The sequence below is a fragment of the Cyprinus carpio genome, chromosome A8, assembly GCF_018340385.1.
Source record: "Cyprinus carpio isolate SPL01 chromosome A8, ASM1834038v1, whole genome shotgun sequence".
Taxonomy (NCBI): domain Eukaryota; kingdom Metazoa; phylum Chordata; class Actinopteri; order Cypriniformes; family Cyprinidae; genus Cyprinus; species Cyprinus carpio.
The window spans coordinates 16,493,380-16,507,115 of NC_056579.1; the positions used below are offsets into that span (position 1 = coordinate 16,493,380).

General features: G+C 35.2%; 1 protein-coding gene across 1 annotated transcript in view; it reads right to left on the reverse strand.

The window, feature by feature from the left end:
- LOC109078807 (GTPase-activating protein and VPS9 domain-containing protein 1-like) overlaps positions 1–13,736 on the reverse strand; it is a 37,178-nt gene that overhangs the window by 23,146 nt on the left and 296 nt on the right. Inside the window, exons 2-4 of the mRNA XM_042763038.1 lie at positions 4,515–4,719; positions 3,060–3,327; positions 2,137–2,727 (exon numbers count right to left, since the gene is read on the reverse strand). Coding sequence (XP_042618972.1) covers positions 2,137–2,727; positions 3,060–3,327; positions 4,515–4,699 — 1,044 coding nt within the window. The 5' untranslated portion in view covers positions 4,700–4,719. The remainder of the gene's footprint in view (positions 1–2,136; positions 2,728–3,059; positions 3,328–4,514; positions 4,720–13,736) is intronic.

The following is a 13,736-nucleotide window of genomic DNA, read 5'->3' on the forward strand; positions in this document are numbered from 1 at the left end:
TTTCTTACCTTATCATCGAGAAATCTGCACGATCAACTGAAACAACCTAAAACATCAAATTAGAAGCTTTATAATGTATCTGGGTTTGTTTCTTACCATCTTTTTTTCCAATTACAGACCAATTTCTCTGCTTTGGAAAATTTTGGAAAAACTATTTGTGTGTAGGCTAGACAACTCATAGACAAACATAAACTATTGAGTGAACATCAGTATGGTTTTAGAGCAAATAGGTCAACTTCACATGATGGAAATGGTAGAAGAGATTTCCACTTCAATGGATAATAATGAATATACTTTGGGGGGATTCCTGGATTTAAAAAAAGCTTTTGACACCCATCATGGTCTATTAATGAGGAAACTGGAAAGATATGGTATAAGAGGCAAAGCCTATTTTTGGTTAAAAAAGTTACCTTGATGACAGATATCATTTGTCCAAATAAATGATGTTAGATCAGATTTATGAAAGTAACTTGTGGTGTTCCACAGACTCGGTGTTAGGCCCCATAATGTTTGTACTGTATATAAATGATATTTGTGAAGTGTCAAAAATATTAAAAATGGTTTGTTTGCTGATGACAAACTTATATTGTTCAGGGAAAAATTTAGAACAGCTTCTGAATACAGTGGAAATTGAATTGATGATCTTAAAAAAATGGTTTGATGATGATAATAGATTGTCATTGAATTAAGTAAAACAAAGTTCATAAATATTTGGTAATCGAAAGAGTATTAATAAAGTTAAAATTAGGATTAACAATGAGGAAATAGATAGAGTATATGAAAATAAATTTCTAGGTGTTATAATAGATCATAAATTAAGTTGGAAACCACATATTAATCATGTAAAAAGAAAAAATGTCACAATCCATTGCAATATTACATAAAACTAAACATATTCTGAATGAAAATTCATTATATATTTTGTATTGTGCGCTCATAGGTTCCATACATGATCTATTGTGTGGAGTTTGGGGACATGCATATAAAACCAATATAAATCCAATAATATGTTACAAAAAAGAAATAAGGATTATACATGTTGACTATCACGAGCCAACTAATCAATTGTTTAGTAACTTAAATGCTTTAAAATTTTTTGATTTAGTAAATTTCTACACTGTACAGACAATGTATAAAGTCTACAGTAATTTGCTTCCAAACTGTATCCAGAGGCTGTTTGAAATAAGAGAAAGTCAATGGAATAAGAGGAATGCATATGTTTAAAAAATAAGGTAAACTGAACTAATACAAAAAATAGATGCAATCTGTCAAAGGGGTAATCTATGGAATAATTTGCATACGGAATTAAAATTGTGTAATTCACTTTGTAAATTAAAATGTTTAAAAAACAAGGTGGTTAATGATTATTTAATTTAACGGGTATTATAATTTATTTTATTTATTTTTTTCTTTATATACTTTGTATATGTGTGCCTTGTATTAATCGCTACTAGTGAAAAAGTGCCGCTCATTTGATTGATAATTATGTACAAAGGGTAGGCTTAATAAGCAGAGGCTTCAGCCTACACCTTTTCGGTTATTATGTACAACTTTATTTATTTTTGTATGATTGATTGTTTAGTAGAACAAACCATTGACGGCAAAATTGCTTAAAATGTCACAGACAGACATAAACTACACTAAATATTTGTGTCAGAAAAAGTGTTGTATTAAATTATGGCTGGATGTCTTTCTATAGTGTCGCCTGTGCTGGCCATAAGAAGAAACAAACTTAATCACGGTACAATTTATGAATAAATGATTATTATAATTTAGTTATTTTAATGAATTAACATTTGACTCCCTGAACTGCAAGTCATAACTTTCATCCATGTTTAACTTCGGAAATAGAACTTGAAGTGAATAAAAATAAATAAATAAATAATAAAAAAATAAAACTGTACTCTGCTCTGTACACAACCCTCTATGTATGTTATGAAGTGGTTTGTGGAACTTAAAAATTAAAATGATAAAATTGCTGACTGGTTATTCATGCAAAACAAATGTAGGCTTAGCTCAGGTTACAGTAATAGTATTTAAATCAAAAAAATATTGTAATATAACCTTAAAGATGCAAACAAAAATAATCTCAACCATCAAAACAACATCATTACATATAATGGTAATGATGCAAACACCATTATTCTCTACCTGCATGAGGTTGAAACGTGCCACCTCGTTGATGGGTGCATCTGAGATGATGCCATACTGTTCAGGGTTGACGATGGCTGGACAGATGAAGCATGTGAGCAGCAAGTCGGTGCACATCGTCCTCACCTCCCCGACCTCTAACCTCTCCACACGTGCCAGCGTCTTATACATCTGAGACACAATCCAGCGCAGACTCTGTGGGAAGCAATAGGTGTTCTGTTTCAGGTAGCCGATAAAGGAATTGACCAGGGCCACCAGCTTGGCTTCGTTGGCCTCCACCGCTGCCTGAACTTTTCTGCGGTACTCATCTGTGCCTTTTTCCCCAAACAGGCGCTCCTGCTGGGCTGGGGTAAAGCGTTCTATCAGCTTGGCTGGATCTGTCTCTAGATGGTCCTCGTCCTCTACCAGCAACTGCATGATGGGCTCATGGAGGGTTGCAGTGAGGAAAAGCTTAGCTGAATACAGGCCCTCCGAGAAGAGTTTGAAGAGGATGCTGAAGGCACATGTACCTCGCCGTAACAGACGACGAGGGTTGTCACTTTCCTTTAGCTCAAATTCCACCAAATAACGTAGCACCTGGACAGAGTAGGACAGTACAAAAGAGAAGAGTTACATGTGGTATAAATATCAAATCCTTAAATCAAATAAAAAAATAACTATTCATATATATTTAGTTATTTATTTTTATTTTTTTTTTTTTATAATATAATTTTATTATTATAGAAAAAAAAAAAAAAAAAAAAAAAAAATATATATATATATATATATATATATATATATATATATATATATATATATATATATATATACTTGCATGATGCAGTTGCCATAGAGTTAAAAAATAATATACTGTAATAAATAATATAATACAAAAATATATATTTCTACCACATATATATCCTATGTACCTGCAGCAGGTAGCATTCATCCTCTTGCATGATGCAGTTGCCATAGAGTGAGGTGAAGACTGTGTGGATGACACCCTGCGTGTGTTCATGATTGAGTCTCTCTCCTGCCACCAGACAGGATGCCACCAATCGCGGGTTCTCCCTCAAGCGGCCCAAGAACTCCCCATAGATGCTCTCCTGAAAGCCCAGTGTCTTATAACCATCCACAAACTGTGTGTCCTCCAGAAACTTGGCATGCTGACAGCATTCCGCAGGAGAGGCCTCGGCACTGGAAAGGAAAGAGATGCATTTAGAGAAATGGACTGTAGAGAATCATGTGAATAAATCTGATCATGCTGGAGATGCACTGTGTGTGCACTTTGACGGGTTAAATGCACAGCACAAATTCCAAGTATGGGACACCATAATTGGCCACACGTCATGTCCTTTCCCTTTTTTTTTTCAGAATGAATGTGCAAATGTAATTCAGATAAAGAAATATCTGCTGGCTGGTTACTCCAACTATTCAATACAAGTTTATAAAATCCCCACTGAATATCAAAGTGGCTGTCCTGAATTAACTTGAACATTGTTTCAAGCAGTTCCTAGCATCAAAGACTACCAGAGGTTTAATCATTTTTAGTGTGCTAAATTTTTTTTAAATAAAATAAATAAAAAAAAGAGCTAGAACCAAACCATGTAGAAATCACTTAAAGCGGTTGTTCTCAATCAGGTGTCCAGAGCCAACAAGAGGGCCTCAGCAAAATTATAAGGGGGCCTCAAGATGATTTAAAAGACGACCAAATAATACTTTTAAAAATCCTTACTCAGTAAATCCCGAATGACTGAAAAAGTCATATAAATTCATTGGTTAAAATGAGTGGAAACCGTGAAAACATTAATCTCCTAAAACTTTTAGAATTCTGACTATTAATTTACAGAAAGTAGAAATGTTAGGTCTTTGAATATTGTTCTGAACAATGGGGGGGGGGGTGTAAAGGTTGAAAACTACTGCCATATTCAGCAAAAGCTTAACCAGAAGTCAAAATTTACTCACACTCGTGATGTTCCAAACCCATGACTTAATTTCTTTCATTCAACACAAAAATAGAACTTCCTCTCTCTTCCATACATTGAAAGTGAACAGGAATCCAGGATGTTATATGGGGGAAAAGTGAACATTCTTCAACATTTCTTTTTCAATGTAACACAAAGAAAGAAACTCACGTGGGTTTGGAGCAACATGAGGGTGAGTAAACGATGACAAAAACTATTTCTTTCAAGTCTAGAATGATAAAAGAAAGAATTAGTAAATCAGATGTCAGAACTTGCCAGAACACTTTCCCTAGTCTCTACCACCGAGATAATCCGCAATGTGTTCTTAGTGATTCTTCTGGTTCAGTTGATCAGGTAATGAGTCATGAAAGAAAATCACGAGGAGAGCCTGCTGGTTTTACTGGTCTGGAGTGCAGTCACCTGGTGAGGATGAGGCGGTCGAGGTTGATCCTTTGCTGTTTGGCGATCCAGGCTGCGCGACAGAGCCTCTCTGCTGTCTTTAGGACCTCGTTGTTGAGCCGCTGGATGAGTTGCTTCTCTGACGCCACATACAGCCGTTCCTGCTTCAGGTGGTGGGCCAGAGTGTGAATGTCTGGCTTCACCATCGTTCAGCTGAGCCACGGCGCTGAAGATGGACAACAGAACAAGCAAATTAGTGGCATTGCTGGAGTATTTACAACAGCATTATGTCAGCAGAGTATGATGTAAATACTAATATAAATTCAATACAAGAGAATATGAGCAACAAGAGCTGCATGGTATGATGCATGTCATTAATAACTAACAATAGTTAATAAATAATTATATAAATAAAATAATTGCAATTGCAGACATATCGGTTTTCTACAGAGTTCAGGGACAATGAATATTGATCAAAACACATTAGACTTCAGTTGGAACAGACAAAATAATTAATTAGATTTTTATTTTTTTTTTAAAGGCTGTGAATGATGGAAGTACAGTTAAAATTAAAATTATGCTGACTAGAATAAATCTGCTAGATATTTTGGACTGACCTCGAAAACAGTTTTCAAAGACAGTCCTTTCAATATGTCGTAGTATATACTGTCCTGTGACGTCTAATTTTCCCTAACTGTGTTTGAGAGTCTGAGGCTTTCTAGTGAACTAAAAGTCTGTATAAAGATCCATGTTATAATGCATGTCAAATGCCTTAAAAATTATGACAGACTCCGTACATTTTCATTCACGTCAAATAAAGCTATTTTGGCTAAGCTTCTCAGGCTAAACAGGCTGATTTTCCCTGTGGTCTCAGTTGTTCACTAGTTTACAAGTTTGGTTCCTTCTGAAGTGTAGTGTCACTAGTGTGGTAATATTTATAACAACACATACTCAACATCAAAACCACAAAATAAAATCAGGACAGCATATCTTTAGAATTACACATACTGTAGGATAAAAGCAAATGAGGCCTATTATGAAAGCAAAATCACTACACATAGAATCAATAAACAGAGCTGCTGAATAGCGCAAATCCATCTGTGTAAGACAAATAATCATGCCTAAACAGGAAGACCGCTCTATTTCCTCTGAGACCGGAGATAATATAGCAATTATAATACAAGGAACTTACCATACTATAAACACAAACATACAGCATAAAAAAATCACATGAATTTTATAAGGTACAAAGGGCATGCTGAAGTAAAGCATTTTTTAATTACTTCACCTTTTTACACAGAGTCAGCACACAGCTATGTCAACTACGCAATGTAGCATTTAACCTCATGAAACAGCTGTAAAAAGCTGCTTATTTGTTCTGTGCGCAAAACGTATGTCATTCACAAAATGACTAAAATCATTCTACTGGTAAACACAGGCAGCACTGAGTATTAAGGATTACACAGCAGTAATCCATTGCTAAATCATGCACTAATGCAATGACAATGACAATGCAAAGACCACATCAAATCTTTTAGACAGTATACCTCTTCAAGCACTTGTGAGAAATGAAAAGAGATGGAGCACGCCATTTGCTCTTGGTCAACAATGTATTTTAGGACTGTGCCCAGATCAAACTACATTTCCAACATCAAATATAAACTCCATAATACATAAGTGAGATATACAGTCGATATAATGTGAATAAACCCAAAATAATACAGTGAAGGATCAATCAGGGTAAAGTGTTCAAAACACAAAATTTAAACTGAATATATGAACAGATGGCATAAACTTCAGAGGGTGTGAAGAACAAAAACTGATCAGCTTGGTTGAGGAACACGGTGGATATTGCAGCTGTAACTCAATTACAAAGCCTGGACTACCCTGACCTGACAGACACTTTCTGCTTCATGAATGGCCAAAAAAAATTATATGCAAATCACATTAGTCGCCTTCGCTTTCTCACATAATGGAGGCACATAGACAAACAGAAAACACTTACAAAACCCCCAGTTTTTCTCTCTCTCTCTCTCTCTCTCTCTCTCACACACACACACACACAAGTATTAATATACACACGCAAACATTCAAACTAGAGAAAATGCAAAAAATGTGAATAATTTCTTGGACCGTTCCTCAGGCACAAAGAGGTCTTTCTAAAGCAACGTTACACAGGAGAATGTGGGACAAAGAGCAGGCCAGAAATGCCCTTGATGGAGCCCGGGCCCCTGCGCATCCGTACAGCAGCCCACAAACATAGAGCAGAATATCGCTATATCTTGTACCACTCAATCCTGAATTGGCTCAACCTCTTGTCATCCTGCCAAATAAAGCACATCACCGTGCTCACTGTTTTTTTTTTTTTGTTTTTTTTGTTTTTTTTGTGGTTGAATGCAGTGGTATGTGAAGATTTAGCCTTGGGCGCAGAGGAAAAGGCCAGCTACTCACTTACTTTCTTCTTCTATTCTGAGAAGTTTAAGGTAGTTGTAATGGCTTTCGTGCTTTATAAGCTTCAGTGTCAATAAGCTTATAAATACTGCAGGGATGAGCTAGGTCCCACTGAGTATAAGCTTTCAAAAGATAAACTATGAAACAAATCAAATAACTACTAGGCCTACTTTTCTACTTACCTAAACATTGCTTAGCCATCTGTTATCATATTCATGTACACTACCATTCAAAGTTAGGGGCTAGTAATTTTTTTTTTCTTACAAAGACATTTACAGATATTTAGACAAGGTACAAAAGACTTCTATTGTAAATTAATGTTGTCCTTTATAACTGACTTTATAATTTCAGGATATTAAATAAGAAAACAGTTATTTTAAATTGTAATATTTTTTGCAATGTTTCTGTTTTTACTGTATTTTTCATCAAATAAATTCAGCTTTGGTGAACATATAAAACTTAAAACAACAACAACAAAAACAACAACAACAACAGTATTAATCATAACAAACCCACACTTTTTAATGGTAGTGTATTAAAAGTAGTACTTATCATAATGATATGACATGGTTACATGTCCATAAATATTTTTAAGTGTAATTCAGCCACAGTTAAAACAGGACCATAATAGGACCACAAAGAAATAAATGGGACATTTTGAAATAACATACTGCTTTCCTTGATGGGAAGTTCAATGAGATCATTTTCTAGACACAGATTTTGCCAATCAAAAAGATCAACAGAACATCAATGGATTTAAAAAAAAAAAAAATTGAAATGTTTCACATCTCATACAAAAAGACAAGCTAAGTTATTAATCAGCAGTATTGTTTCTACTCTAAAACATCTCAGGGATGGTAAAAGCCACACTGCAATATACTGACTGCTAATATCAGAAGCAATAAATACACAATCAACTAAAACCGAGAGATCAGTGTACTTCCACTTTTTTCCAGATTTGAACTGCAACTGATGCTGTTTTTAGCAACACTGACAGAAAAACACACTTTCCTAAAGCATTGGGAACAGGAGGAAGGTCCTTTTTTCAGTTCCTTTATTCTGAAGAGCTGTGTTTGGATTAGTTCTGACAGCATTTGAGCAGGTAGAGCGGACTCACTCTGAGGGGGAAACGGAGAGAGAGATGGATGTGTGCTTAGTGTATTCTTATGCAAGAGAACAGAATGTCTTTTATTAAGTGTCTTCAAGCACATAGCCCAGGGGTTTAAAGTAGGGATGTGCAGATAACATTTTTAGGAGGCCAAGCACAACTACCAATACTTTCTTTTTGGTACTTGCTGATATTAATGATACAAGAAATTCAATACTGCTGATTCAAGTACAGTACAATGCTGTTATAGTTACTGTTGTTATTCGTTTCCCATAGGCTACCCGATTTTCTTCTTATTGAAATTATTGAAATTCCTTTCATTTGAATAATGAGCATGGCTGCATTGAGCAAGCCGACAGCACTCAAGTGCACACACAGATTTCTGATCACAAAACAGCAGTGTGCAATTAACACTGCATTAGACTTGTCTAAAAGCATCAGCCTTTCTCAAAGCTGTCTTGTGCTTTATTTTATTACAAGTGCAACGCAAATAATAATATTGTGAAATATTATTACCATTTATAATTACTGTTTTTTCTATTTTAATTAGGGATGCACGATAAATATCGGCATGATATTAATGCGCATCTCATCAGTAAAGCCGGTTCTGTAATCAGTGGTAAATCTCTACACGTGCGTGCTTTCACATGGAGCAGCATTTACTACACAGAGCCGTTGTTCACTGACACGATCATATTTTGCACAGCTTGACAGTGAACAACGGCTCTGTGTAGTAACTGCTGCTCGTGAAAGCACACGTGTAGAGATTTACTGCTGATTACAGAACCAGCTAATTTTTATATATTTTAAACTGTAATTAATTCTTGTGATGGCAAAGCTGAATTTTTTTCATTTCGGTGTCACATGATCCTTCAGAAATCATTCTAATATGCTGATTTGCTGCTCATTTATTATTATTACTGTTGAAAACAGTGCTGTGAACATGAAATTAAAATTGCTATTCTTTTATGCAACATTGCAGTGTTTCATATAAATACTTTAATACTATTTGTGGAAACCATGATACATTTTTAAAGATTTTTGATGAACAGAAAAAAAAGTAAAAGAACATATTTATATTTTAAATATAAATATTCTGTAACATTATGAATGCCTTTCCTGTCACGTTTGATCATTAATGTGCCCTTGCTGGAAAAAAAAAGCATTAACTTATTTGAATGGTTGTGTATCAAAATTTAATACAAACATTTAAAACTTTTGAGAAAACCTGAGCTCCTGAAATATAAGCATTACAAAGAGTATACAGTTGTATTTACTAAGTTGTAAATTCTTTATGCTTTATGTATTTGTTACGGCCAAGAAAAAAAAAATGAAATAATCTGTTTTAAGACAGACTGACCGGAAACACTCTGTGTGAGTTGCGTGTAACTCTCAGGTTAGGTGCCTTAACAAGGATCCGTTTTTCATTTCTTCTTCCTCTTTGTATCTGGTTGAGGCAGAGCTCTCAGTGCCCTTAAAACACAGCAGAGCTGGAGCTGTGTGGGATATGAATCACAGCTCGAATGCAACATCAAGCACTTATACATGTTTACAATGCACCAGACCTGACCACTCATGAGAGAAACTAACCACACACTCCATTTAGCAGTGAATGTCATCTAACTTTGTAATGGACAGCATTGTGGATGTACTAGTAACTGAGCAGATGAGAAATCCTGCGTGGAAAGATCAATGTTTCCTGGCCATTAGGAACACAAAGAGACAACATCTGAGGAATGAGGGCAGCTAATGTGACTAGCTGGGGATGTGATGAGGAGTGGGATGCTTTCTCTGTGGCCAGGCATCCCAACCACATTTCCATTTACAAATACATAAATGTGCATGCAAAGAGATAAAACTTGGCTATACTGAAAGCCCTTTCGGTCTGTTCAGATCTGCATTTTTCTGCTTCTACTGGCATCTGACTGACCACTGAAAATCCCATAACCAACACTAAGTCTTTCTGAGAAGTCTATTTCATTACACCAGCCAGGCTTACAGGAGAGTGTGGGAGTACTGCACGGAAATGTCTCCAAACCAGGATGCTTTCTGCTCTCTCTAGACAATGCGAAACAGTATCTCTGTGGTTTACAGAAATAGTGCACCAAACAAGTTTGAGGACCTCTGCAAAAATCCTGAGATTAAATAACAATCACATGCACAGCTTAGCATCGGTCATCTTTGAAATGTCACAACAAAGTCACTGAACATCTTGGGTCTAAGAAACACCTTTATGCCAATATATGGAGGCAATATGACACCTTTAGAAAAATTGACTACTGATGGAATAGCATAACTGCCAAAAACCAAATGACCAATCACAATTTTCTAAAAATAAATAAATAAATAAAAATAATAATAATAAATCTAATATGACTGAAGTAAACACACAGATGACATAAGCCTCCTGTGAATTACAATTTCAAGCTTCTCCCAGAAACCATCATCATACTTCTCGGGTTGTAGATATAGAGAAGTTGTTGACAGATCTGAAAAAAAGGCCAACAAATGATTCCTCAAAAAAATAAATACAACAAACAATCCTCTCACGTAAGACTATGTTTCAATATTTTTTTTTAAATTTGGCACACATTGAGTCCCTTTTACAATTTTTTTATTAATTTTTTAACATAGAAATGCTATATAAAGTTCAGGTTTTTAAAATACCAACAAGGCAACAGATACAGGAATAGATGTAATCTATCAAAATAGAGATACAAATAACACGACCACAACTGTTATCATCCAATATTAGATATTTAAATTAATAAACCAATATCAGATATTTAGTTGGCTGGATATTTAACTGTGGGTTATTGCTTCCAATAGTTCAATTCAGCGTTAATTTAAATGGATTGCAATATATTACGGCACCCATTTAACCTTTTAAGAACTTTTTAACTAATGGCTGCATGTGTGTTCAGACACACCAAAAAAAGGCACATTTCAGCAAAAAAAAAAAAATACAATTCTGTCATTTATTAAGCCTAAAGTCGTTCCAAACTGTATGACTTTCTTTCATTGGTAAAACATAAAATACATTTTGAGAAATGTCTGAGTGTTTTTTTTCCCCTCTTTGAAATTCAATAGTCATCAAAACTGTCTGGTTACCACCATTCTTCAAAATTTCCACAGAAAGCATAGTCATAAAGTCATAAATTATGACATAAAGACTTTTGAAAGCCATGGTTCATCCAAAAATTAAACTTAATCATTAATTTGTTGGTTATCAGCTATACCATGAAAATAATCTTGCTGTATCTGCATCTGTAAGAATTTTTAATAGGTGCATCCTTTTTAAAAGTCATCAGAAATAAAATGATTGCGTTCTGGAACAATTGCCCCATACTAAAACTAAACTACCGTGGAATCTCAAAAGAGGATGAATCACATTCTAGTATGCTTACAAGAACAAAATGTTCAAGAATTTCCCATTTACTAAGTTTTATGCGAAATACCAACAGCAGAGTGCCAAGAAAAATATGCCAAGGGCCACTCTGCCATTACTATATGTGTCAGCGCACTCTCTCGTGCACATCTTCGCACACACATACTATCAGGAGATTCACACTTCCTAACTCCTGACCCAGCTGGAAACACATCCTGCTTGACCTCAGCATCACCTCACAGCACGTCCCGGCAACAGTTTGTACACTGCCTCAGTCACATGAGACAAAACTGAAGTCTGTTAAAAATACAGAACATTCATTAAAGCTGAAATGGTTTAATGCCAACAAAACCAGGACATTTGGCTGAGGTAGGAGTAAACTGGCATCATGAAACTTCCTTACTAAGCTTTCACTATACTAGAAAGGAAAAGAAGGTGTAGTGAGTGTGACATGAGCAGAGCACCACTAAACAGTTACTGCATCAATTAAACTCCAGTATACTACTGAAAGAGCATCGCTGACCTAATGTCACAGCTTTGGCATGTGTTGAGGAGATGCCATGGGAGGAGCTTCATGCCCTCATTATGAGGCTACATGAGAACATCCGAACAGTTGGGGGATGAACCAGATCAGAAAAGCAGTCCATCCTGTGCCAACCACACAGCTGAGTGATTAGAAAACAAGAGCGCTCTAGGACTTGGCAGACTTCTAAGAGAAACAAGACTGGCTTCTCTGAGACTGTGTGTGTTTGAGCTAGAGAGCTCGTATGGATCACAGCTTCCCAAATTACCCAAAGCCCATTTCAATTTATTTTGTATTTGCTCGTATATATGTCCAATCAGAGCATTCCAGTGCTGATTTAGTCTAACACCAATGGGACTTTCAGAAAAAACAGCTTTCTGTGCATAAAATGGTGAGAAGCGAAGCTTAATGCTTTGGCTTATTTTGGAATAATTTTTATAGGTGGTTAAAGCCACAATGAAACAGAAGTAGCAATAAATCTTTTCTTCTGTATTGTGAGGTACATCTGAGTGAAACAGATTATCAAATAATAATAATAATAATAATAATAATAAAATAGGGATTCAATAAAATTGATTCTATCCATTAGTTGTTGATAGTATTTTGACACGTAGACGGTGCACTAAAAAATTAATGCAATGTTGCAGTAGACTGTGGAAGAGCAGGGTTAAAGTGGACTATATGAGTGGAGAAGCTCTGCAGATGTGACCTGAGAGAAGTTTGAGTTATGACTTTTTAATTAAACATCACAGCATTCAAAAAAGAAAAGAAAAAAAAGAAACATGTACAGATGAATTGTTCACAATAAAATCTATAATCAAAGACAAAATTAATGCTGTACAATAAATATCATGCCAACTTTAAGAAATACCCAAACTGGGCAATTTAAAACATTAACTCAATACTAACATTCTGCTTACTAAACAGTTGTATACAAGCAATACCAAACTCACCATTGTGCTGGTGGTCTGAATATCAGCTGGACTGTAATGATCTGCAGTTGAATCACATCAGCACTCCTGTTTTTAAATGTCCCTTCCTTTTTATCTTTATTTTATCATATATTCCTATTCCTAAATTATGGATTTTTCATTTTAGAACACACTAAATTTCCATTGTATGAAAATGTGTAAACTAGACCTACCTTTAGGAATAGTTATAGCATATTTCCAGACAATATATATATATATATATATATATATATATATATATATATATATATATATATATATATATATATAGATAGATAGATAGATAGATAGATATAGATAGATAGGGAAATAAGTGACCAGTATGCAAACCCTTGAATTTAGAGATTTGCAGCAAACAACTTACGCATGGCAAAGCACTTTTGACATCTATCACAGTAATGAACTGTTCGCACATATTTCTATCGCTATGGGAAATATCTAACGTCAGTCACATAACAGCCATTAGTATACATTGAGAGTTCCAGAACAAAATTGGCTGCAAATCCGAGTGCAATTCACGTTGAAAGGATATTATACAAACCACTAAGGGCATTAACATCTCAAATAACACAATGTATCTGGCATTATCAAACCAGCATGACTGTCAATGAGAAGTGCATGACAACAACAAAAGCTGCAAGAGTCGGTGTGTCAGCGGCCAACAGCGAAGAATCATCGTGTATTATAGCACAAGAATAACTGAAATACCTCGCTTAGTAGTGTATTGAAATCTACAGTCATGTAACAACATGCCAAGAAACCGAAATATGTTCCCAAGAGCTTAATTTGGCAACAAACGGGG